The 27,215-nt window shown below is 53.7% G+C and overlaps 1 protein-coding gene and 1 non-coding gene across 2 annotated transcripts; both read right to left on the reverse strand.

Annotated features, from left to right (window-relative positions):
- Window positions 1-17,563: 17,563 nt before the first annotated feature.
- LOC123362312 lies at window positions 17,564-17,748 on the reverse strand. The gene has a single exon (XR_006576417.1). It is a non-coding gene; the product is annotated as a U2 spliceosomal RNA (small nuclear RNA).
- A 6,735-nt stretch (window positions 17,749-24,483) lies between these two features.
- On the reverse strand, window positions 24,484-25,431 carry LOC123375630 (olfactory receptor 52E4-like). Its single transcript, XM_045026705.1, has one exon. The coding sequence runs from the start codon at window positions 25,429-25,431 to the stop codon at window positions 24,484-24,486; it is 948 nt and encodes a 315-aa protein (XP_044882640.1).
- Between the last annotated feature and the right edge of the window lie 1,784 nt (window positions 25,432-27,215).

The raw sequence follows: 27,215 nt of genomic DNA on the forward strand, positions 1-27,215 counted from the left end.
CCCTCGGTGTCCCTCCTCTCCTTCCACCCCAGGCTGCCTCCCCCCTGCGCGTCCCAGGCTGCCACGGCCTCGCTGTCCCAGTCCCCGACCATCTCCTCAGCGCCAGCGGGACCTTCGTACGGGGGGGCGCCAGCTGCACAGCTCAGATCCCGAGAACGCTGGTAGGATGCACCTTGCTCCCCTCTGCAGACATCACCTGACGTCTCCCTGCCCCTCGGGCACACGTGAGTCTCTAGCTGAGTCCTCGCCACGTCTGACTTCCCAGCCCCCTTGGCAGGACAGGGCTGGGGGCTGAGTCCCTCGTCACCGGCGGTGAAGAGGCCATGGCATGTCTCACACAGGTACTGGTTTGCCTGGCTCTGGGACTCTCTGATCAGTCTCTGCCCCAACGAGCCAACTCTCGGGAATCCCGGCTCTCCTGTGCCCGCGGGGCGGGCTCTTTCTCCCAGGGCTTCCTGACGGGGCCCTCCAAGCTGGCTTTTCCGGCCCCTCCTGCGCTGCAGCCGGATGTTCATTTCCCGCCTGTGTTCCTGGGCAGCAGCTCTCAGCCGTTCAGCTGCCATGTCGGCATAGATGGCCTGGGAGCGTATGACGCAGGGCGGCAGGATGAAGGAGCCCAGGGCCTTCTGCGCCAGGTGGATGTCCAGCCGGTTTGCTGTGGCCCGCGGAGAAGCAAGATGCACCCGTGCCAGCATGGGCCTCTCGGGCGCTGGGCGAGAGGCTGCGCGAGAGCTTTCTCCCTCAGACCAGTCAGAGGCCCTGGACTCGCTGCCCTCCGGAGACGACGGAGAGGAGGCAGGCGGTTCATATTTTGCCACACTGGGAGTGCCCTGCCCCTGCCACCCGGGCTCAGCATGCAGAGGGCTTGGAGCTGCCGCATCTCCTAGGAGAGTTGCTGACCCCCTTGCATGGATACGCTGTGTCTGCCACCCAGGAGAGCTGGCCCCCGGAGAGCGGGCGCCGTCCCACCCCTCGAGCTTGCAGCACAGGCAGTCCAAGCATGTGCAATGGTCCATTTCCAGGTGGCCCACGATTTCCAGAGACAGAGACTGCTTCCCCCCTGGGCCATGGCGGCTGTGGCTCCGGGCTATTCTCCTGAAGCTGGATTCCAGCTCCCGCAAGATCCTCTTCTCATTCCAAACGGCTGTCTCCAAAGACGAGCTCCAGGAGTGCCTGCCAGTCCCCACCATCCGCAGAGCTCCTTCGCCATCGTGGGTCCTCCACTGCCTGGGACTTTCCTCAGAGCTCTGCTCTCTCTGCTGTGGGTGGGGCTCATGGGCCGCCGGGAGCAAGGCCCGTCCCTGGGACTCCTGGGCCCTGTGGGAAATTCCCAGCACCTTCTTCCTGGGAAAGTCCAGGGTGGATTTCAGCTCTGCCTTGTCCTCCGGTAAGTGGCGTGGGGAACTGGGGGGCCCTTCCCCATTGCTCATCTGGGAGGTCTCCTGGCTTCTCCTTGCTGCTGCTCCCCAGGGTGTGTTGGGACACTGCCTCAGGGCAGCTGGCTTTGCCCTCCTTTACCCTCATTTCAAGCCAGTGCTGGGACCGGTGGGTGAGGGGCTCCCCGGGGCCTGGCTGGAGCTCTTCCAATTGCCCCGTGGAGAGGTCTGTAGGACCTTGGGGGGGTGTAGGGGAGACATGGAGCAGGGGCTGGGTTTGGCCTCTGGGCTCTGCTCCTGGTGGGGCAGGCGGCAGGAACATCTGTAGGGACTCCAGGATCCTCTTGGGCAGGCCCCATCTCCGCTCCAGGGCCAGTTTCCTGACGTGTGACTCCAGGCGCTCCCTGGTTTCCGTGTGCAGGAAGAGCAGGCTGCCCGTGGTGATGCTTTCGCTGGCTGGGGCCTGGGCCCGCCTCGGTGGGCCCCTCCCAGGCGGTGGGGGTGTGAACGCGCCCAGGGATCTCAGCACCACCTGAGGTAAGCCCCACTCGTGCTGGAGCTTCTTTCTCAGGATGTGGCTCTCTAGACGGTCCCTGGCCTCGGCTGTGACCAGAGGCGGCCCCGTGACCAGAGGCGGCTCCTTGTAGCCGTTCCTCTCCAGCTCCTCAGCCCCCATGCGTCCAGCCAGGCCCATCTGCATCCAGACCCTCCCTGCTGCACTCCCCAGCCACACAGCCGGAGCCTTCGGCATCATCCTCCGCAGAGACGCCGCCTGCAGCGTGGGCAGCCCCCAGAAATGCACCAGCTGCTTGTGTCTCACGTTCATGTCCAGTGTATTCACAGTCGTGGATGGCAGGCAGAGCAGGGAGCCGGCCCTGGGCTTGGGGGGCTTCTGGCCTGCGCAGATCAGCCTGGGGAGGCGGATCCTTTCCCCGTCCCTGGCCACTCTCTGGGATCTCTTCACCAGGGCCGGCCTCACCCCCAGCCTGATCTCTAGGCACTTCCTCGCAAGGTGCCGCTGGAGCTCGTCCCTCCGCTCAGCAGCAAGGCCATGGGTTCTGCTGTCTCCTGCCAAGCGGCTCCCTGCGGGGACGTCTAGCTGGCTGGGCCTCAGCCGGCTTTGCCCAACGCCCCTTTCTCCACCGGCCCCAGGAAGCTGCGGGCCAGCCGGCGGGGCAAAAGTAGCAAACAGCCGCAAGGACTCCTGGATCCTCTGGGGAAGGCCCCACCTCCGCTGCAGCGTCATCTTCCGGAGGTGACGCTCCAGGCGGCCTCTCGTCTCCCCGTCCATGAGCGAAGGCTCCTGCCCCAGGACAAGGACGTGCAGCTCGCCGCGTTGGCGGGCTGCGGTCGGCCCCGGCAGCGGGGGCTCCGGCACAAAGGCTCTGAGCGACCGTTCGATGAGTGCAGGGAAGCCCCACTCGTGCTGCATCCTCTTCTTCCTGACGTGCAGCTCCAGGGCCTCTCTGGCCTCCGGGCCCAGGAACAGAGCCTCCCGTGCCCAGAACTCGACTTCCTCCTCACGGGGTGGAACCGGCCCAGGGGGCGCCCTGGGGACTATCCTGCTGAGGGACTGGGTGTAGAGAGTGCCCAGGCCCCACAGGGCCGTGAGATGTTTGTGCTGCACATTCAGCTCGAGGTGGCAGACGTCCTCTGGGTGCACGAAGGGCAGCAGGGGGTTCCTGGCTTTCGGGGCCCTGTCCCCAGCCGGGATCAGCTTGGGGAGGGGCAGCCGGGACACGAGATGCAGCCTTTGCCAAGAGCGTCTCACTGCAGCGGGGACGGCCCCCAGCCGGGTCTCCACACATTTCTTTGCCACGTGGATCTGCAGCCGCTCCTGAGCGTCACGTCCCAGGCTGAGCCGCGGGTGGGGAGCAGCGACCACTCTCCTGGCTTTCCCCCCGCCCTGCTCCAAGTGCACGGTGCTCTTGTGCCAGGGCAGCAGGAAAGGCCCCTCTGCATCCTTTTCTGTACGGCTGCGAGGCCTGAACTCCGCAGGGGCTGAGGCAGGCTGGAGCAGCCGCACCGACTCCTGGATCCTCTGGGCAGCCCCCAGCGCCGGTGCATGAGTCTCTTGCGGAGGCTGAGCTCCAGCTCTCGTCTGCTGCCCTCTCTGAGGAAGGACAGCTCGGGCTGGAGAATGGCCACATCCCTGTCGGCCGGCGGAGGGGCCTTGGGCTGGCCGGGGTGGGGGGCAGCCACCATCAGGCCCCGCATGGATTTCTGGATGATCACAGGCAGCCCCCACTCGTGCTGCAGCCTCTTCTTCCTGACATGCAGCTCCAGCTCCTCCCGGGCTCCCGGTGGGAGGAAGGGCAGCTCCTGCTCCGTGAACTCGGCCCCAGCTGCGCGGGAGCTGGCGGGCGGCGGGGCGGGCGAGGGGCCTGCGTGGAACAGCTTGGCCAGGGACTGTCGGTAGAGCGTGGGCAACCCCCACCTGAAGCTCAGGTGCTTGTGGAGAAGGTTGAGCTCCAGGTGATCCGAGGCCGCCTGCTCCAGGAAGAGCAGCTCCCGGGGCCGCAGCTCCAGGGATCTCTGGCCCGGCTGAATCAGCTGGGGCAAGGGGAGCTTTCCCACCCGGCGGGCGGCTTCCTGTGAGTGTTGGGCCATGCGGGGGATCAGGCCCAGACGGATCTCTATGTTTTTCCTGGTCACATGTCTCTCCAGCAGCTGGTGGCACGTGTCCCGGCTGAGCTGCTGGTGCCATGCAATTCCCAGGGGCCCGGCTAAGGAGACAGTCACCGCTGTGGGGCCCACGGGTGCCGCCCTGGAGGGTGATTCTCTTGGAGCCCTTCTCGCTGACAGCCCCCTGAGCGGCCGGCTGGCCCTTCTGCCTTGCGTGTCTGGATGTGTCCCCGGAGCTGCGGTCGTGGGGGGCATGAAGCCCCGCAGGGACTCCTGCACCCTCCTGGGGAGCCCCCACCTCCTCTCGGCCACCCTCCGCCGGATGTGGGCTTCCAGCTCCCTCTTGGTGGCCAGAGGGATGGGAGGGGCCCCGCTGCTGACACGGAGCTCCATGGCTGCCGGCCGGTCGCTCCCCTTGGGCCTGGGGTGCGTGGGCAGGGGTGGCATGAAACACCTCAGTGATCGCCTCACCAGGCCCGGCAGGCCCCATTCGTGCTGCAGCCGCTTCCTCAGGACATGCCTCTCCAGCAGCTCCCGGCCCTCGGAGGCCATGAAGGGAGTTTCCAGGGGGCAGAACTCGATGGCCACACCCAGGGGCAGCAGGGGGGCGGGTGGCATGGGGGGGCAGGGCACCATCTTGGCCAGGGACTCCACGTACAGGGTGGGGAGAGCCCAGAGGTACTGGATGTGCTTGTGCCTCACGTTGAGCTCCACGCTGCCTGCCTTGCAGCTGAGCAGGGGGCAGAGCTGGTTGCGGGCCAGGGGGGCCTTGCAGCCTGGGGGGATCAGTTTAGGCAGGAGCAAGTCTCTGTGCCCCAGGGCAGCCATTTTCTGAGAGCTCCTCAGCACGGCGGGCAGTGCGCCTAGTCTGATTTCCAAGCCCTTCCTTGCAATGTGCCCCTGCAGCTCCCGGGTGTCTCTGCAGCAGTGCGAGCCGGGCGCGGATTTGGACGCTCTGGCGGGGACCTGGGAGGCCTGGGCTGGGGCTCTAGCTGTGAGGCCGGGCGTCTGGGCTGCCCTCGTCACTGGGCCTGGCCCCCTTGGAGCCCATCTCCCAGACAGCAGGGGGCCGAGCCGGGGATGTGGAGGTGTGGCTGGCATCAGCAGCCTCAGGGACCCCTGGATCCTCCTGGGCAAACCCCATCTCTTTAGATGCACCATCCTCTGCAGATGCCGCTCCAGCTCTGTCCTGGAGCCGATGCTCAGGAAGGGCAGGGCCTGTGGCATCGTCACCACCCTGCCTGCCCCCGAGGGTCTGCGTACGATGGGTTTCGGTGCTGGGGGCATGAAGATCTTCATAGGGCTCTGCAGGGTGCAGGGCAGCCCCAGGGTGTGCTGCAGCCTCTTCACCTGGACATGCCGCTCGAGACTGGCCCTGACGTCGCGCTGGAGGAAGGGGGTCTCCGCTTCGGCCAATTCCAGCCTGCCGGCCACACGCAGGGCTCCAGGGCTGACCCGCGCCGGGGGTCTCCCAGCCAGAGACAGTGGAGCTTCCCCCATGGCCCTGGGTGCCGTGCTTTCTTGGTCTCGCTGCCGTTTGGCCTCCCGCCCTGACATCCTGGTCCCGCCTGGGGACTTGGCCAGAAACGGCACCCAATCGGGGTGATGCGCCTGCCTCTGGGGAGCGGCCTGGGGGCTCCTTGCTCTACCTCTGTGCAGGAAACTCCCAACCCAGCCATGTTCCGCTTGGCTTGGAGGGAAGGGCTCGTAGATCCATGCGGAGTAGGAGGCGGAGTAGGAGGTGACCCTGGCCCCGCAGGGACCCATGCGCTGGCCCTATCAGTGTATACAAGCCGCTCGGCTTGGCGGGCCGCCTCGTCGCACAGGGCACAGTCTGAGTTGTCACATAGCAGCTGGCGGATGGAGCGGCGCCTGGCGGCTCGGTGAGCGTGGCGTGGGGGGTCCCGGCACAGCCGTTCACGCGGCTGTTTCACCCATTGCTTCTTTGCACCTAAAACAGAACAGCAGAAAGGGCTTCTGAGGAGAGATGGGGCCTGAACATAGCGGGGTCCACGGGCACCCGAACCGTGACCCCACCCACCTGTACCGCCCCAACCCCGAATCCCCATTCCCACACTGCTCCTAACCCCGAGGCCCTGCCCCGTGCCACTCCTTCTCCCAGCGCCCCGCCCGCCTGTGACCCATTCCCCCTGAGGCCTTGCCCCCACACCAAGCCCCGCTCCTCCGCCACTGCTTCCCTCCAAGACCCTGCCCCCCGCTTGCTCTTTCTCTGCACGCCCTGCCTCCTGTTGCTCGCCCTTACAGCCAGTCAAAAGTCAGTGGGCATGGCCCCCTGACCCCCTCATTCTAGTGCCCTGGCCCCAGGCCACTGTGCGCTGCTGCTCCAGAACCAGGCATGCTGAGCTTGTGAGATCCCGGATCCCGGTGAAACACTCCGCCAGCACCACGCCGGGCCCCCTCTCAAACACTGCCAGTGCTGTGAACCTGGCCACGGTGAAGTCCCAGCACCGTGAACCCAGCCCGGTTATCGTGCCAGGGCCGTGAATGTGGCCGGTGCGCTGTCCCAGTACCAGAAACCCGGATGGCACATGGTCCTGGTGCAAATAACCCAGCCGGTGCCCCATCCTGCAGAAATGGGTCTCGCCAGTGTGCGGGATCCCAGGAAATCTCTCTGGCAAATGTCAGGGGCTGGCGGCACCTAGCAGCCTTGGCCTTGCAAGCCCTGGTACGATGCACAGCAACGGAGTGCCAGAGGGCTACACCCCTATCCAAGACAGAGCAGACGGGCTGAAATAAAGACAAGATCTGCTGGGCAGTGGGCAGTGCCTCTTGCTGGCAAAGCTGCCCTGTTCTGGGAAATGCAGGTAGCTCCCCCCGATGCTCACCATTAGCCTGCGCAAAGCCCTGGAGGACATTGGGACAACCTGCCAGAGGGGACAGACAATGGGGTGTTTGCCTCCATTGCGGCAAAGCCCCCAGACGACGGTTCGTTAGCACCGTGTCAGCTAATCCTGGCTCCAGTCAGCACCTTGGCTCCTGCTCCCATCCCCAGGGGAAGGCCAAGTCTGAGGGGCCTCGTGTGGGACCACGGGGCCAGGGTGGAGGGCTTGGGAGAGGCCCTTGGATTCTGAGCCAGGGAGCCGTCAGGGAGCGTGAGGCAGGGCCTTACCTTCTCCCTTGTCCTCCGTCCCCCTCTGCCGGAGCCTGCTGACCAGAAGAGCCTGCGGGAGCCAAGGTAGCGGCAGAGTTATGTGGTACCCAGACTGAGGCCGTGCAGGGCCAGCCTCCCGCCCAGCCCAGCCCGGTGCCAGGGGTGCCCACGCTTCCCTCCACCTCCTGCAGCTGGAGAACTTCAGGCTCTTTCGGCCATGCCCCGGGCTCCCCACCCAAGTGTCATTGGAACAATCCTGGGTCCCCCACCCCCCGACATCGGGGCATCGCCACACCAGAGTCACAGCAGGGCCCTGGGAGAAAGGCCAGGCTGTGCCCACGGCCTCTGCAGCCGCGCCTCACTGGAGCCAGCTTACGCCAAGTGTCTGGTATGTTCTGCTGCCCCCGGACCCACACACATGGGCCCCATCTGCCCCTGGAGCTGGCAGGGTGATTCCCAGCTCGCACAGACAGATTCATGCTACATCTCCTCCAGCTAGCGCGCTAAACCCAGAGATGTAAGCGTGGTTTCACGCACAGCAGCAGCACAGGCTAGGAGAGACCCGTCTGGCTGCCATGGGTACGGACGGGGGCAGCTAGCCTGTGCCACGGCTCCGGCTGCCCGTGCCACCAGTCGGTGAGAGCTAGCGTGAGAACCCCATGCCAGCTGGGAATCGCCCCCTAGCTCTGGGTAGGGGCAGCCACAGAGCCGGAGTGGCCTCTTTCTGCAGCCTCCCAGCCAGGTAACCTGGGCTTCCCTCTCCAACCACATGTCCAGGGGTCCCTGGCTCACCACCGCCCCTCCCCCCCGCAGCCCATGGCCATACGCCAGGGAACACAGGCTGGAGGGACTGCCCTGGGCTCCCCTTTCTATTGCCTGGGCACCAGGCTGCCCCTGGCACTCCCCAGCCCCTTGAATTCCAGGCTGCCCCATTCTGGCACCAGCTGAGCTGCGGATTACAGACTGCTCAAGAAACCGAGGCTGTAGGAGCTGCCGCATCGCCCCCGGGGCTCTGGGGACCCCGGCACCAGGAAGCCCAGGCAGGGCCGTGTGCTGGGACGTTAGTTCAGGGGCTGGGGCCGGTTGAGCCATTCAAGGCCCGGTTGTTTTGGGGAGCTGGGTGACAAACACAGACACTGTAGCCGGCTGGGCACCCTGCCTGGAGCCGAAACGGCATCAGCCGCAGAGTGACCCGGGGGGAGGGGCAGCAGGTTCCTCCTTCGCTGTCTGTGGGCCCTGGGTCTGACCCTTGCGGGGGGTGATTTCTGCCCCCGGTGTTATGAGTCAAATGAGGACCAGGCCCTTGGGCTTCGCAATGTGCTCTGGCTTCCTCTTCTCTCCCCGTCTCCCCTGGTTCCCACCTGCGAGCCCAGCTCCCCAACTGATCTGGGACCCAAGGCAGGATCCCCAACTGACCAAACCCAAAGTTCAGTCCTGGATTCCCCCTTTCTCCCCCCACCTCTTGCCTGCCCTCTCCCTGTCTGGCTGGGAGGCCAGGGACGCAGGAAAGCTTGTGGCTTTGGGAGGGAGCTGGGAGGGTTTGTTCAGCTTCCCCCAGCAGAGGGAAATAACTGGCCAGAGCCGGCTTAGTGCCAGGGGTGCCGGGAAGCCTGGGACCACGAGGGAGAGCCCTGGCATTTCTTGCACTAGCTGGTGGTTGGAGCCGTAAGGAACAACCAATGAATGGAGCCACGAGCTCTGTCTGTGCCCCTGTCTCTCTCTGCGGATGTGCCCCACCAGCCCAACAGGGCCTGGTCAGAACAGGGGGCCTCGGGCGCTCCCACCCACCCACCCACCCACCCTCCCTTCCGTGGGGCTGTGTCCAGGCAAGCTTTGCTGAGAGCGCAGGATGGCTTGGGGGTGGGGGAGGGTCCTCCTACCATCCTGCTTCTCCAGGAGAAGCTGTGCTGCGTCGCCATGGCCACCCAGACGACCAGGACCAGAAGGACGCAGGTGTACAACACCCAGGAGCTGTCCCAGCAGGCACAGAACCAGCTCTGCATGATCCCCACTCCCGCGTCAAGCATGCTGGGGAGGACGGTCTGGACACGCACTGGGCGTGGAGACACTACACTCCCTGCTGCTGCTGTGGCTGGATCTCGCCTGAGGGGCTGTTTGTTCCAGTGACGCATCATAAAGGGCCAGGGCCAGGCGGGTCCTGACATCACAAAGGGACTGCAGGCATCAGAGGTGGGCAAGACCCTGGCTCCCTGCAGCCCCTCCCCAGCCCCCCATGTAGGTACTTAGAGACTGTGACGGAGTCACCCCGTAACCTTCTCTACGCTAAGCTAATGAGATTGAGCTCCGTGAGTCTCTCACTAGGCGGCAGGGTTTCTAACCTTTGAATCAGTCTTTCATTGATAACATTGTGACGGTGCTGCCCGTGGGAGCCAGCTGAGGTCACTCAATCAGGGTGAACTGCAGACCAAACGGGGCAGACAAACCACAAACACTGGTGGATATTCCAATACTTAGATTTACCAACCAGCCCAAAACAGCTTCTCTAGTACCTCACTGGTCACTTAGAGTCCAAACCACGCAGTTCCCTTAAAGTGCCCAGCCTCAGGCCTCCGGCCAGACACACCTGTCAGATATATGATGATGATTCCTGAAAATCTGATCTCATCATATAAAAGAAAAGGTTCTTCCAATCCCAAAGGATCAGCCACATACCCAGGTCCAATTAAAACTTAGATCTTCCCCCAAAAAAACCACTATATGCCAATTTGTATTAACTAAGCTACAATTTATTAAAAAAGAAAAGAGAGAGAGTGTTGGTTAAAATATCAATATACAGACAGATTTGAATTCAATTCTTGAGGTTCAGATACATGGCAGAAGTGAGCTTGTAGTTGCCAACAGTCCTTTTAGAAATAGTCCATAGGTTATAGTCCAATGTCCATATTCAGGGTTACTCTAGTCAATGACTGGGGATCTCAATCCTTATGGTTTAAGGTTTCCCCCTCTTGAAACCCAAAGCAGATCTGAGATGAAGTAGGATTGTGTCCCAGGGTTCTTATACATTTCCAGCAGCCTTTCAGCCTGAGAAAACAATAGGCTTAATTCTTTCTCCCAAACATCCTGGCAATTAGCACAGGGTAATTTATCCATTAAACAGTTCAGATACAGGTTACCACAACCTTCAAAGAGACATATAGACAATAATACCATTTCACTCAAGTATCATCACAAATGTTAATATTCCTTTTTTGATCTTTGAATTAAAGTTATAGCAATAGACAAGACTTGTTTGCTTACATCACAAGACCTGAGCAAACATCTACCCTTGAGATCTCTAACAATGCAGACTTACATTTCAAAGCTCTGTTCATTTACATATCTTCCTAACCAGTCCTTAAGGGTCACTCATGGGTCAGGTCAGTCTGTGAGTTAATTAACTCTTTCTGGCCCTGTTATTCTTCAATGAGATATTAGATTAGACTCATAACATCGCAAACAGCCTTCTGGAATGGCATTCACCAGCACAACCCCTTGGAGAGTGGCATTAAATTGGAGTAACACCACAGTGAATCAGGCAGGTGCTGTTCCACAGACCAGGTGTCTGTCTGTCAACATCCACCAGCCACTGTCGGAAGATGTGATCCTGGGCTAGATGGATCTTTGGTCTGACCCAGTGTGGCCATTGTTATTTTCTTATATGCTGTGACGGAGCGATTCTGGCGGGACCCAACTGAGAGTGCCAAATCAGGACCAATTGCTTAAACTGGGCAGTCACAGCCCTAGGCTGGGGTTTTTCCACCTCTAAGGCAAACCAAACCAGCCAGACAAAAAGGACTTTGGTCTCACCCCACTGGCTAACCACAAGTCACACAAGCAATTTCCTTAGACACTCCAGTCTCCCAGTATCACCACCAGTGCACTCGTCCTGGGGATGAATGGTTATGAAAACCAACACCCCAATAAAAGAAAAAGGTTCCCTCGATCCCAAAGGACCAAGCCCCAGACCCAGGTCAATATACACATCAGATCTTACCCACAAATCACGCTGTTGCCAATCCTTTAGAATCTAAAATCTAAAGGTTTATTTACAAAGGGAAAAAGGTAGAGATGAGAGGTAGAATTGGTTAAATGGAATCAATTACATACAGTAATGGCAAAGTTCTTAGTTCAGGCTTGCAGCAGTGCTGGAGTAAACTGCAGGTTCAGATTAAGTCTCTGGAATACATCCCCCGCTGGGATGGGTCAACAGTCCTTCGTGCAGAGCTTCAGTTTGTAGCAAAGTCCTTCCAGAGGTCAGAAGCAGGATTGAAGACAAGATGGAGATGAGGCATTAGCCTTATATAGACTTTTCCAGGTGTAAGAATCCCTTTGTCTTCACTGTGGAAATTTACAGCAAAATGGAGCCTGGAGTCACATGGGCCAGTCCCTGCATACTTTGCTGAGTCACAAGGCGTGTCTGCCTTCTCTCCATGGGTCAATTGTGTAGCCGATGGCCCTTTAATGGGCCATCAAGCCAGCTATGCCGGGCTAACATCAGCTTTGTCTGGGACACTTCCCAGAGGCAGAGCATAATACAGAATACAGACATTACAGAGCCAATACTTATAACTTCAACTACAAAATGATACGCAGACATACAGACAGCATAATCATAACCAGCAACCCAGAACCTGGTCTTAGACACCTTAGATGACCCCCTTTACCCAAGGTTTGGTGCCACTACAGGACCTTGGTTGCAACCCATGTTCTATATGGTCCCCATTTATATCAATAACGTCACATATGCCACCATCTTCCACCCTGGCACTGTTCAATTCAGAGACAGGGAGAGGAGAATTTTCAGAAGAAAATCTGATTAAGCAATTCTCTGCTCAGTATGACTAAGGATATCTCCATTTTCTGTACACATTCACACAACATTGCCCATGCTTGCATTTTATCAGGAGATTCGCTACATTTGATGCAAAGCCTCAACTGCTGGAGTCACGTGATTATATGAGACTCTCAGCTTCCATGACAACAATAAGTATGTTTCTGACATTCATGGTTGTTCGGAAAAGAAAATATGTGACCCAAGTGCATCTTAAAGATTGAAAACCCAGAAGGTGAATAAACAGAATCCAAATTTATTATTATTATTTTTTTTAAATCATGGTTTTGGAAACAATCTCTCGATTTTTATGGGACCTGACTCAAGATTTTTGCCCTCTGGAGGGTCATAATACTGAAATTATATAGTACAAACTGTTCTGTTTGCAACACATTTGTGACCTCCTGATAACCCTCTTATTTTTCACGTAGAATTTAAATAAATAAAAGTAAACTGAGTTGTGGAGTTTTATTTTTGATAAATCTGGGAATTAAAGCAACAGCCATTCCTGTATTATTATTAGAGCTGGTCCAAATTTTCAAAAGAAATATTTTTGCTGAATTTGCTGACTGGGCCAAGACAACACAGCAAGTCTGTAGCAGAGCCTAGACCCAGCTCGCTTGACGCCACATGTCTGCTGATGCACAACCTACCTTGTGTAGCGTGTGTGTGTGTGTGCGTCTGTGAGAGAGCGCCAGGCAGACAGTGCACGCAGGTACCCCTTCATGGGCTACAAGTCTGCCTGACACAACCTGCCAGGCGTTGCCGTTGTCTTTGGCAGTACGCTGTACTCTGGTCGGAGCAGGCAATATAAAACTCAGCGTAACATTTCTCGTCAGGTTTAGGTCACACCCGTCTACTTTTTCTGGGTACTAGACCTGCATGTGGGGGCATCATTAAACCGAGGCTATTTTTTAAGGTACATGCAGGCCCCCATGGGGGTGGGGTGGGGACAGGGCCTTGGGGAGAAGGGGCAGTGTGCGGTGGGGGACTCGGGGAGAAGGGGCAGGATGGAGGCACAACCTCGGGGAGAAGGGGCCGCGTGGGGGCAGAGGATTGGGGAGGAGGAGCGGGATGGGGGCAGGGGTTCAGGGAGAAGGGGCAGGATGGGAGCAGGGCCTTGGGGAGAAGTGGTGGGGGCAGGGCCTCAGGGAGAAGTGTGCCAGGCTCAGTTATAATGACATGGGCCTATATCTTCAAAGGGTGTCTAGGCAACTAACCCCCAGTGATAAGATTTAGACCCTGGTCCTTGTGCCAATGGGCTGGCAATGTAATTTCCAGCCTGGCACATGGCAGGGGGCAGAGGCAAACAGCGGTGCATAGGAGATGGACAAAGAAGGACCAAGGTTACAGCCAGCAGGTTATTTACTGAGGTCCCAACTTCAGCAAAGTGCCTTGACTTCAGTGGAACTCGAAGAGCTTCAGTTGCTTAGCTGTAGTGAGTCCAGTGTGTGTGTGTGGGGTGGGGGCGTGGGGATGGGGGGTTGGACTGGAAAAATGCACCAGCTTCCTTGGATTATCAAGACAGGGCAGGGAAGATACAGCCACATGGGGGTCTGTTCTCTAGTACTGTCCAATGAGAACTGGGGTTCCCATGGGCTCCACTTAAGGGGACCTAAGGAGAATGATTCATGGATTCCAAGTCCAAGTCCATTGTGATCATCTAGTTTGACTCTCTGTACAGCACAGGCCAGAGACCAGCCCCACAATAGTTCCTAGAGCAGAGCTTTTAGAAAAAAACAGCCAATTCAAAAATTGTCAAGTGATGGAGAATCCACCAAGAGCCTGGGTAAATCTCTTAGGCAAGGATTTATTAAAGGAGATACTCTATATCCTAGACAAGAGAAGAGGATAGACGGTGATAAGTGCAGGTAGGGACTGAAGAGAAACAGACAAAAGAAAGTCCCATTCAATTACATCCCATGAAGGCAGACATCTAAATATCGACAAAGTTTCTAAGTGCTTGTGTACCAATGCTAGAAGTCTAAATACTAAGATGGGTGAACTCAAGTGGCTGGTATTAAATGAGGACATTGATATAGCAGGCCTCACAGAAACGTGATGGACTGATGATAATGAATGGGACAGGGTAATACCAGGGCACAAAAGGTAGAGAAATGACCGTGTAGGCCATGCTGGTGGAGGAGTAGCACTATGTGTGAAAGAAAGAGACAGTTAAATATAGTAAAAATCTCAAATGAATCAAAGTGAACCATAGACTATGGATAGAAATTCCATGCTTGGATAAGAGTATAGCAGTAGGAATATATTACTGTCCAGCTGACCAGGATGGTGACAGTGACTGTGAAATGCTCAGGGACATTAGAGAGGTTACAATAACAAAAAATCCCAATACTAATAGGGGATCCCAATACTAATAGGGGATATCCCTGTATTGATTGGATACATGTCACCTCAGGACGGGATGCAGAGAGAACATTTCTAGGCAGCACTAATGACTTCTTCCTGGAGCAGCTAGTCTTGGAACCCACCAGGGGAGAGGAAATTCTTGATTTAGTCCTAAGTGGAGCACAGGGTCAGGTCCAAGAGGTGAATATATCTGCAGCACTTGGTAATAATGACTATAATGTAATTACATTTAACATCCTAGTAGGGAGAGAAATACCAACAAAGCTCACCCCGGTAACATTTAACTTTCGAAAGGGGACCTACATAAGAATGAGGTAGTTAGTTAACGGACATTAAAAGGAAGAATAACAAGAGTGAAGTGCCTGCAAGCTGCATGGAAATAATTTAACAACATCATAATAGAAGCTCAAACGAAATATATCCCCCTAAATAACCACAACAAGAAGAAAATCCCAGTAAGATGTCCAAACAAACACCACCGTGGCTAAATACGAGAGTAAAAGAGGCAAAAAGAAATCTTTTAAAAATTGGAAGTTAAATGGTACTGAGGAAAACAGAAAGGAGCCTAAACTCTGGCATGTCAAGTTTAAGAGTATAATTAAGCAGGCCAAAAAAGAATTTGAAAAGCAACTAAAAAAAGACACAAAAACTAACAGCATTTTTTTTCAAAGTACATCAGAAGCAGGAAGCCTGCTAAACAATGAGTGGGGCCACTGGACGATTCAGATACTAAAGGAGCAGACAAGGAAGATGAAGCTATTGTAGGGAGGATAAATGCATTGGTTTTCACCTGATTATTTTTAGGGACAGATCTGAGGAACTGTCCCACATTGCAGTATCATTAGAGGAGGCTTTTGGAACAAATTGATCAATTAAACAGTAATTATTCCCCAGGACCAGATGGGATTCATTTAAGAGTTCTGAAGGAACTCAAATATCAAAGTGGAAAAATACTAACCATGGTATGTAACGTATCACTTAAATCAACCTCTGTACCAGATGATTGGCAGAGAGCTAATGTGATGCTGATTTTTAAAAAAGACTCCAGAGGTGATCTTGGTACATGTAGGTGTAAGCAGAGTCAGGATGAGCTCTGCCCTGACATCTGGTGGTGAATTATGGCAAGTGTGGAAAAGAATTTCAGGGGCTGATCGTGTTTGCATAGGCACACCCACCCCTCTTGGCATAGCCCACGGCAGCCTGGGATGATTGCTTTGGCAGCTGTGGGATCCCCAGTTTCTTTGTTGTTGGGGCGGGAGGAGTGGAGTGTTGTCACCCTGATTGTGTGGATGAGGAACTGTGAAACTGCTTTGTGACAGGGACTCTCACCATCAATTGAGTGGCACTCGCTAGACAAGGGAGTGGGCTCCTTGTGTGAGCCAGAAGCACTAATTGCACCTCCTCCTCTGTCCAGTGTTGACTATCAGAGCTGATTTTTGATTCCTTTTAGAATCTAAGTTACAGGTCACTGAGCTGAACTCACTAAGAGCTGAAATCACTAAAGAGCTGTGCTAACTAGTGGGGGAGCCTGAAGCTATATTGCGGAGCAGAGCAGCTGGTGGGGCAGAGCAGTTTGTGGGACAGTTGGAGTGCCCATGTAGCGAGGGGAGCTGAGCAGTTTGTGGGGACGGCTGGAACGGATCACGGGATGGCTGGTGGAGCAGAGCAGCTGGTGGGGCGGAGCAGTTTGTGGGACAGTTGGAGTGCCCATGGAGCGAGGGGAGCTGAGCAGTTTGTGGGGACGGCTGGAGCAGATCACGGGATGGCTGGTGGAGCAGAGCAGCTGGCAGAACGGAGCAGAGCTGAGCAGTTCATTGGGAAGGCGGAAGCAGAATCCCACGGAGAGGCAGGGCAGTCGGCCCCGGACCACGTAAGGTGCCCCATTTTACCCAGGCTGGCGGGGGGGGGAGCCCCTGCGGATAGATTTTTGAACTCTGGGGCTGCAGTGACCCGGGACAGAGACCTTTGGGTTGTGGGACTTTGGGGACTGTGGGTGATTTTTGGGTTGCTGGATTCTTGGGACATTTGAGTCATTGGACTTTGGAGTCTTGGGGTGATTTGGGGGTTGCTGGACTCAAGAGCCCAGGGAAAAGGACACAGCCTAGTTGAGGTGTTTTCCCAATTTAATGCTATGTTGTTTATCTCATGTTATTAAACATTTTCTGCTACACTGAGACTCTGTGCTTGCGAGAGGGGAAGTATTGCCTCTTTGGGCCTGTAGTCAGGGCTGAGCAGCAAACAGTCAGTTCTGAGCCCCTGGCCCTCAGTCAGGGCGGGTGGTAAAGGGTCTATGACCAGCACTGAGCAGAAAGAGGGTTGGGCCTCCTAGCTCCACGGCATCCCACAAAGGCTGTGGAAGGGAGCAGGGCAGCAGCTGCTGCTCTCCAAGTGCCACATCTTTCGAGCCACCTCCAGCTCTGCCTATGAATCTGCCACATGCTTAGCTACCCCACAGAGAGGTTAATACCGATCCAGTTACAGTTTGAAGTTGCAGGTTGTTTCATGACATTAATGGCCAGGGACTTCGTTTTACCTGGATGAATAACCAGAGTAATGGACATGGCTCCTTGCCCAGTGTAGACAAGGACTTCCCAGAGTGGGAGCTACCGAGCACTCCCCGCCCCCTCCTTCCCCATATCCCCGTCCTCAGCCCTGCCCCCTCACTGCCCCATTGGATCCCAAGCTGGGATCTGCCTTTTCCCATAATTCATCGCTCTGATCCAGTCCCCCTGGGTCGGTGCGGGGGGGAGGAACCTAGGGAGAGAGCAGACCCTGTGCTGGGAGCAGAGCTGCAGCCACAGAGCCAGGTGTGTCGAGCAACTGGGACCAGCCAAGGGAGGGACCTTGGACAAAGGGCCCAGTGCAGAAAGACACCTTTAGCCAAGATGTCCACGCAGTGTGCAGAGGGTCAAAAAATTAAACAGGATGTTAGGAATCATTAAAAAGGGGATAGAGAATAAGACTGAGAATAGATTTAAAGTTTATTAGAGAATATTTGAAAATAAACAATACAAAGTGTTTGAAGCGTCAGTTATTGTGTCATTGGGGGTAACATACAGGTTGTAGGGGGATATTAGCATTTTGGTATTGGACAGCATATACCAGGGATAGAATGACCCTCGCATGGCAAAGTTAAGGTCTGTCACGCTCGATCTGAGCTCTGATCTCACCCAAAAGACCAAGAAGCACAGAGCTTTACAGAGCACAAAGAATTTTGATCTATTTTTTAAACCACTATGTTCTCCCTGGGGGAGGTGCACCATGCCCGGCAGTACTGCAATACCAGGCTGATGCGTGGAGCGGATGGAGCAAGCTCCTATTCCAACTCCCTGTTCCAAAAATCAATTTAATATACAGTCCTCAAATAAAGGACATATCAGATATTAAACTGATAAGAACAGATTTAAATTTTATTAGAGAATATTTAAAATAAACGATACTTTGCCCTTATATAAATCCATGGTACGCCCACATCTCGAATACTGTGTACAGATGTGGTCTCCTCACCTCAAAGATATTCTAGCACTAGAAAAGGTTCAGAAAAGGGCAACTAAAATGATTAGGGGTTTAGAGAGGGTCCCATATGAGGAAAGATTAAAGAGGCTAGGACTCTTCAGCTTGGAAAAGAGGAGACTAAGGGGGGATATGATAGAGGTCTATAAAATCATGAGTGATGTTGAGAAAGTGGATAAGGAAAAGTTATTTACTTATTCCCATAATACGAGAACTAGGGGTCACCAAATGAAATTAATAGGCAGCAGGTTTAAAACAAATAAAAGGAAGTTCTTCTTCACGCAGCGCACAGTCAACTTGTGGAACTTCTTACCTGAGGAGGTTGTGAAGGCTAGGACTATAACAATGTTTAAAAGGGGACTGGATAAATTCATGGTGGCTAAGTCCATAAATGGCTATTAGCCAGGATGGGTAAGAATGGTGTCCCTAGCCTCTGTTCGTCAGAGGATGGAGATGGATGGCAGGAGAGAGATCACTTGATCATTGCCTGTTAGGTTCACTCCCTCTGGGGCACCTGGCATTGGCCACTGTCGGTAGACAGATACTGGGCTAGATGGACCTTTGGTCTGACCCGGTACGGCCTCTCTTATGTTCTTATGTTCTTATGTAGACGTGCGGTCTCACTCCTGTGGCGCCTCCTGCTGGCCTCTCAGGGAATTAGCTCTTTTTCCAGCCAGGAGCGCCCTCTGCAGGGTGGTGACCCGCCTGTCCTCTGGCCCCCGGGTCCCTCCCTGGACCCCGGTGCCCTTTTGACTGGGATGCTGCCCCCTGGCAGTACCCCACCAATCTGGGTTTCCCCTCCCTAGGGAACCCCCAACCACTATCCCACCTCGCCTCAGTTTTTGGCTACTGCCCAGTCTCCATCTAGCCCCCGTGCCCTGGGGCAGACTGTGGTATCAGCCACTCATCATAGGCAAAGAGGTTGGACCTGCTGCCTTGGCCTACCCCGGGTCTGCCCTCTGCAACCCCCAGTACCTGTTGGCCTAATGCTAGGCCGCAGCCTGGGGCTTTCCAGGTGGGAGCTCCCCAGCTCCTCTGCCTGTCCCCAGCCCTGCTCCACTCAGGTACTTTGTCTCTAGCTCCCTGCAGCCAGGGCCTTCTCTCACTACAGCCAGAGGGAGACTGACTGGGCTCCTGGCTCACTGCCTCTTATAGGGGCCAGCTGGGCCTGACTGGGGCATGGCCACAGCTGAGCCTGCTTTCCCCAATCAGCCCAGGCTTCTTGCCCCAGCCACAGCCCCCTCCTGGGCTGTTCCAAGCCCTGAAGGGAAGGAGCAGGGGGACCACCCCGCTACACCCAGCCAGATCAGCTCTGAGCTGGAGCGATTCCCAGAGCTGCACCTGCAGTTGACACTGAAGTCAAGCCAATAACAGCCCCTTGAGTGTTTGTAACTGGCACCTAATGTGGGATGCACGTTAGAATTGGCAGAGTGAGGGAGGCGTGTGAGGTTAGTTACAGAGAAATGGACTTAAATGCACGGAGAGAGAGAGAGAGAGAGATGGGATAAAACCTACTAAAACAGGGACTGCCTGTATTTTCCATCCTGGGGAGCAAGTTCAAAGGGAGAAGAGAAATCCACTCCCTGACCCCAGACTGGTACTCCCAGAAAGAGAGAGAGAGAGAGAGACGGGATGAAACCCACTCGAACAAGGACTCCCTGTCTCTGCCGTTCTGGGGAGCACATTCCAAGGAAGAAACAAATTCTCTCTCTCACCCAAACAGGCACCGTGTATTGAAGAAAAATTTCCTCCAAGGGAGCCCGGCTGGATCAGTTCTGGAACCAGAGCACTTGGAGAAACACTGAGGGCAGAGGAGTCATATTTGGGTGAAGAGAACATCTTGGGACACCTCCCTGCCCAGACCCACTCCCCTTCCACTCACAGTCCACTAGCATCTGTGCAGCAGCTTCACGTTTTCTGTCACAGCCCTGCTCAAGCTCTTGTGGCTGGACACCTGGTAGGTGGCTCTGTTTGGGTCCCACACACTGGACATGTGATTTTGAGTCAGAGCAGGATTCAGGTGTTCGCTGGTTCTGGGTTTCTAGGCTCACTCTCGTGGGGCGGCTTCCATTCTCGCACCTCCATCTGGGAGCAGAGACTCTGAGGGCAGTTTTGGCCTGGATGCCCCAGACTCTCCCATTGCTTCAGCACACCCTTCCCAGGGCTCCCCTTGGGCCCACTCTGTTTCCAGTTTCTCTCTTTCGGGGCACATGCCTGTTAAAGGAAACAGACGCAGGTCTTGCAAACGAGGTTCCTCAAACAATTACTCTACTTGAGAGAGCACAAACGATACCCAGATCCAGGTAATCACTATACGACACCTGCACGCCACTCCCTGCCTCTGTGTCCTCACCATGCTGGAGCATCTTTGGGATTTCGTCAGAGCCCTCCAGGGCATTCAGGATCTCCTGGATTCTCCTCCAGCTGGAATCTCTCTCTGCTGCAACCAGAACCCTGCAACCAAAGAGTCCCCACTGCCACATTTGTCCCTCTCGCCTGCCCCAGCTTCTTCTGACTCATCCAGTCTCTGTGTTTTTGAAGGTGTGACGGGTTGAATCACAGAACCCCCCTTGGGAGCGGCCACCTGATGTGCCAAGACTACTTCTGCTGCTGAATTCCTGCCCTGGCAGCTCAGGACCCCAGCACCCTGTCTTGCTGAGCCAGACATGCCCGCCTGCTCCAACACAGACCCAGGGTCTGAATTATTCACCCAAACACCCTTGGCTGGTGACTGTTCAGCTTCACAAGGTTGAGTGGGGCTGTGACACAAAACCTGGAGCTGCTACACAGATGTGGATGGGGAGTGGCCCTGGCCAGGGAGGTGTCCACAAGATATTTTCTTCACCCATATGTGACTCCTCTGCCATCTGTGTTTCCCCAAGTGCTCTCGTTCCAGACCTGATTGAGCCGGGCTCTGGAACACACGGTGCCTGTCTGGGGTCAGGGAGAGAGTTTTTGTGTCCCTTGGAAAGTGCTCCCCAGAACGGCAGAGACAAGGAGTCCCTGTTCTAGTGGGTTTTGTAACAGGTCTCTCTCTCTCTCTCGCTCTCTCTCTCTCTCGCTCTCTCTCTCTCTCTCTCTCTTTCTCTTTTCTTCTGGTGTATTTAGGTCCAGGTCTCTCCTTCCTTTATAACTCACCCCCCCCCACACACACACACACATGCCTCCCTCTCTCTGTCACTTCTAATTCCCAAGTCCCTGGCCATTTCTAATGGGTTTGATTATTTGTTTTATTAATAAGTTTACAGATTAATATTAGAGTATATTTCACCTGTAACAAAAGCAACCTGCAGGCCACATCCTGTATGTTGAGCTAAAGCAGGGAGCAGATATGAAAAGGTTTGGGGAAAAGTGCAGCCAGAACCTCCTGTTGAAGTTATGGAGAAGTTGGAATAGGGGCTGCAACCTTGCATGTTCTAGACAGGCATGCGCCAGGGTCTGCCTCATGCTACAAAATGGGCAGGCAGCTGGAATGGGGGTGAACTGTGCCACGTACATGCCTGTGCTCATGGCTCCAGGGAGGAGCCACCAACCAATATCCCCAGTGGACCGTGGGACCAGGATGGAGTACTTTCTGGAACACCGGGTTCCTCACCCTCTGCAGCTGGGAGAGGTCTAGGTTTCTCCATTTGGTATCAGGGTATCTGAGGAAATGAAGCGTGTGGAGCATGAGCATGTAAGGTTGTGTCCTTGATGGAATTCAGAAATGAAATGGATGCAGGTTGTTCAGCTGGCTTGGGTTGTGATAGTGAGGGGGGCCGGAGGGTCTCATAGGACAGGATCCCAATCAAGAATTCCAGAGGTTCTGCAGTGAGGGCGTAGGTGGGGAATCACCCTCTTGTAGGACCGCTCATGGAAAACCTGAGGAGTAGGCAGTAAGGTGACCCACACCTACTGGAGTATGTGTGGAGCGATCTGAAGGATGAAGAGCCCCAGGTGAGCTCCAAGATGAAAGAGGCCATCATAGTCACTAAATGGTGGGCTGACAACTGTGCCGGTTGAATGCTGGAGGAGTGGGCCCAGGCAAGACAGAAAAAAATATATACATGTGGTCGACCACAAGTTGCTCAACCAATCAACCTCCAACTGGACAGAGAATCAAAGAATATCAGGGTTGGAAGGGAACTCAGGAGGTCATCTAGTCCAACCCCCTGCTCAAAGCAGGACCAATTCCCAACTAAATCATCCCAGCCGGGCTTTGTCAAGCCTGACCTTACAAACCTCTAACGAAGGAGATTCCACCATCTCTCTAGGTAGCCGATTCCAGTGTTTCACCACCCTCCTAGTGATAAAGTTTTTCCTAATACCCAACCTAAACCTCCCACCCTGCAACTTGAGACCATTACTCCGTGTTGTGTCATCTTCTACCACTGAGAACAGTCTAGATCCATCCTCTTTGGAACCCCCTTTCAGGTAGATGAAAGCAGCTATCAAATCCCTCCTCATTCTTCTCTTCTGCAGACTAAACAACCCCAGTTCCCTCAGCCTTTTCTCATAAGGCATGTGCTCCAGCCCCCTAATCATTTTTGTTGCCCTCCGCTGGACTCTTTCCAGTTTTTCCACATCCTTCTTGTAGTGTGGAGCCGAAAACATGACACAGTACTCCAGATGAGGCCTCACCAATGACAAATAGAGGGGAATGACACGTCCCTCTATCTACTGGCAATGTTCCTTCTTAGGCAGCCCAAAATGCTATTAGCCTTCTCAGCAACAAGGGCACACTCTACATAGGTAAAGGAGGAATTGTCATCTGTGTGTTGGTCTTGCAGATGTCCACCAGGAAGTGATGATCAACGATCTCTCTGAGGATGACTGCAGCAGCCTGGCTGCTCATGATCCTTAAGTATTCTGGTCCCCAGAGATGGTATTAAAATCCCCACCGAGGACCAGGCACTAGTGGGGATTCAAGGTGCCAAGGATGGCAGACACCTGTTGATAGAAACACACCCACTCTGGGTCTGCATTCGGTGCGTAGACATTGGACAGATTCAAAGTCAGCCCCTCCACACTGGCCTGGAGGTGCAGTGGGTGACCTGGGACGGCCTTGGGAACTCCCAACATCTCAGGCTGTAGATAGGGGGAGAACAGGGTGGCCACCCCAGCCGAATGAATGCTGAGGTGTCTACAATATACCTGGTCTTCCCACTCCAGCCACCAACTAGTCATGGCAGCTAGATCCATGTGGGTTTTCTGCAGGCAAACCACAGAGTACCTGTCATAAACATACAGCTAAGAGTAGCATAAAATCCCTTCTTTACCTGTACTTTCAAATCGGGCGGTGGGAGGGGGGGTTCTTCTTTGTTCTCTTTGTTTTGTCCCCTCTCAGGACAAAGAGAGAGACCAAGCACATAACCCAGCTTCTACTGAAATGACGCATATAAAATTGCAGAAATTGTAAGTAATAGCAAGGAAATACATTAGATTATCTTTTCGTTTAGCTTGCAAATTTTTCTTATTCTACGAGGGGGATATATTCCTGGTTTTGTAACTTTAAAGTTGAGCCTAGAGGGGAATATTATTCTCAACCCTTCCCAGGAAAGGGGATGAAGGCGCTTGAGGGATATTTTGGGGTGGGTAGGGCTTCAAGTGGCCCCTCCCTGAATGTTTGTTTAAATCACTTGGTGGTGGCAACAATACCATCCAAGGACAGGGAAAGGAATTTGCGCCTTGGAGAAGTGTTTAACCTAAGCTGGCAGTTATAAGCTCAGGGGGTCTTTTATGTGGGTCCCGACATCTGTACCCCAGAGTTCAGAGTGGGGAGGGAACCCTGATAGTACCCTATATCACAAAGAAAGGAGAGGACCTGGCAACATGGAAAACCACCCTAGAGCCTCTGGTGTTCAATGTTTAAAGATGTTTGGCTTCATTCTGAGGGTGAGGAGGATTCTCATGGGCAGGAGAATCCCCAGCCAGCCTTCAAACAATCACTGGCCAACCTGAAAGGCTTGTCACAGAAATTGTGGGCCCACTGGTAGACCAGGATGCCCTCCCTCCCTGTTCCCCTCCACTCCTCCAAAACAGCTCTCGTGGCCCAGAGGACAAGCTAGAAGTCTCCCCAATGCTGGAGAGGGAGCTTCACCTTACCCGTGAAATCACAGGTGTCCAACAGAAATGATGAGGATCATCCAGCAGCAAAGTGTCAGACGGTGTCATGGACTTATGATTATCCTCTGGCTGGGCCCCTGTTATGACCCTGAGTGGCTCTTTCTCCACAGGGCTAGTAACAAATTAAGAATAAACGTTTACATTTTAACACGAATTCATGCCCGTTAAGTGACTTGCCATAAGATGTGAGAACACATTGATTTTAGAGATGACTGGGTCACAGCTGACAAGGGGACGGGAAGACAGGAGTAAGTGACAGGGGCAGCACATTGGGGAGAAGACACACAGCAGGGTTGAGGCTTGACAGAAGAGATGAGGCAAGATTGCAATTTCAGGTACCCGGCTAAGATCAATCAGAAAGTTTACAACCCAATCTACTGTACATAGACTGATACCTCAGTTCATCACATTGACACAGCACAGTAAGGACAGGGAAGGGTTTAATGTCTCTGTCTGTCCAGGAAGTGATTCAGGGAAGAGGCCCCATCACCATGCACCAACCAGCTCTGCACGGAGCTCAATCTGAGAGCCAGAGCACAAGGAGAAAACATTTAGGTCTCTTTATGAGTAAAGAGCTGGATCAGCCTGCCCCGGATCTGTTTGGTCCTCACCCCGTAAATGATGGGGTGCAGCATGGGGGGCACCAGCTGATACACACTGGTAATAAGAATGAGGACATGAAGTGGCACATTGTGGCCAAACTGCTGCGTGAGGGCAGAGAATAAATCTGGGATGTACAAAGCTGACATGGCACATAGATGAGAGATGCAGGTACGAAAAGTTTTGAGCCGGGCATCCTTTGTGGGGAGGCGGAAGATGGCCAGGAGGATCAGAGTATAGGACACGGCGATAAAAAACATGTCCATTCCACTCACCGAGATAAGATTAAACAACCCATAGTAACTATTGATGCGGATGTCAGCGCAGGCCAGCTTCAGCACAGCTATATACCCACAATAGAAGTGGGGGATGATGTTGGTTCTGCAATATGGCCACTGCCTCACCAGGAAGGGATAGGGTAATGTGATTATTCCACTACGCAGTACCACGGCCAGGCCTATCTTGGCCACAACAGAGTTTTTCAGGATCATGGAATATCTCAGAGGATTGCAGATGGCCACATAGCGATCAAAAGCCATGGCCACGAGGATTCCAGACTCCATCTTTGAGAAGGAGTGAATGAAGTACATCTGGGTGAGGCAGGCACTGAAACTGATCTCCCTGGAATTGAACCAGAAGATGCTCAGCATTTTCGGTAGGGTGGAGGTGGACATGACCAGGTCGGTGACAGCCAGCATGCAGAGGAAATAGAACATGGGCCCATGGAGGCTCGGCTCCCTCTTCACAATGAACAGGATGGTGAAGTTCCCCAACACGGCTATGGCGTACATAGCACAGAAGGGAATGGAGAACCAGATATGGGCTGCCTCTAGGCCAGGAATGCCAAGTAGGATGAAGGTGGAGGGGTTGGTGAAGTTGGTTGTGTTGGAATTTGACATGGAGTAGGGGAGAAAGTATCCAACTCTAAGGCATAAGGGTGTCTCCTGGATTTACCATATGCTCCCCTGACTTTTTGTGTGTTCCTCAAGATCTCCGGTAATGGTCGCAGTAGAAATGCCTGCATGGAGGGACAATGTTAATATGAGACACTGCATACAGTACTGGAGGCTGTTCTCATGGGAGAAGCAGATTGAGCGCTTTTCACACACTGAAAAATGACATTTTCATTATTCAGAGAAAATAACTTTGAACAATGACCCTACTAAATCCACTTCCATATTTGTATTGTGCTCCCAGCATTAATAATTTCTACACTTTGTGGTGGGGGAACCTTAAGAGGCACCATCGCGAAACACATGTGTGGATACTGGTTATCCATCATTGTTCCTTAAAGCAATGAGAGCCAGGCAAGGGAGTCCATACTGACAGGAGTTCCCCATTCATCCAGCTGCTCAAAATCAGAGAGGGCACAAAAGCAACAAAAACCTTTTTCGAAGGCATGTGCTGAGAGAAACATCCCAACTAGAACATACCTCAGAGAAAAGACCTGGACACCACTGATAGCAGCTCAAGAGAAACACCTGCTCATTCCCAGCAGTGGACAAAACACAACAATGTTCAGATCCCTAAGATATGGGATGTTTTAGTTTACACACGAGACAAAGATGAGGACATATGATATAGGAGAGGAAAATAAAAAATGAAACTGATTTGCATTCAAATGGACAGTTCCCAACCATTACTATCGATAGACACTTAGTGCTCCAAGAGGACTAATTCCCCAAAGCTGAGGAAAATTGTTAGCAGAACTGATTGGAGGGGTGGGGGGTAATTTAGACAGAAAAATATTAATGTCTTCATCAACGATTTAGAACATGGCCTAGAGAATACACTTATTAAGTTTGCAGATGATACTAAGTTGGGAGGGGTTGCAAGCTTTTTCAGAATCGGATACACATTCAAAATGATCTGGAAAAACTGGAGAAAGGGATGATTAGGGTTTTTGAAAACATGACCTATGAGGGAAGACTGAAAGAGCTAGGTTTGTTTAGTCTGAATAAACGAAGACTGAGGGGGGACATGATAAGGTCAGGCTTGACAAAGCCCTGGCTGGGATGATTTAGTTGGGTTTGGTCCTGCTTTGAGCAGGGGGTTGGGCTAGATACCTCCTGAGGTCCCTTCCAACCCTGAGATTCTATGATTCTATGATAAAAATTTTCAAATACCGAAAAGGTTGTTACAAGGAGGGACAAAAACTGTTCTCCTTAAGCTCTGAAGAGAAGACAATGAGCAATGGACTTAAACTCCAGCAAGAGTGGTTTAGGTTGGACATTAGGAAAAATATTTCAAAAAAGGCAAATACTATGTTTTGTTATACTAGCAGAATTATAACATGCAAGTCATGGTCCGAGATAGTATTCCTCTACTAGGTGTGGGCTAGGTGTTAGCTGGAGAAATGTGTCAAATTTTGCTCACCAAGGTATAGAAAGGATATAGAGAATCTAGAAAGGATCCATAGACAGGTAACAAATGTTATGAAAGGGATGGAATGCAAACTGTATGAGAAAACCTGAGAAACAAGTATGTTTACTTGGAAAAGAGGAGATTACAGGGGGACAGGATAGTGGTATTCAAACATGCCATAAAAAGGTGGAGGAAAGTTTTCTGTCTTACCACAAAAGAGCAGGACAAGAGGCAATGGGTTGAAATTCCAGCATAGCAGATTTAAATTAAATTTCAGGAAAATCTTCCTAACTTTAAGGACAAGAGGCCAATGGAACAG

This window comes from Mauremys mutica, chromosome 1, assembly GCF_020497125.1.
Source record: "Mauremys mutica isolate MM-2020 ecotype Southern chromosome 1, ASM2049712v1, whole genome shotgun sequence".
NCBI lineage: Eukaryota > Metazoa > Chordata > Testudines > Geoemydidae > Mauremys > Mauremys mutica.

Excerpts from the sequence above, each read along its gene's own strand:
- LOC123375630 (XM_045026705.1), bottom strand. The coding sequence starts at position 25,431 with ATGTCAAATTCCAACACAACCAACTTCACCAACCCCTCCACCTTCATC.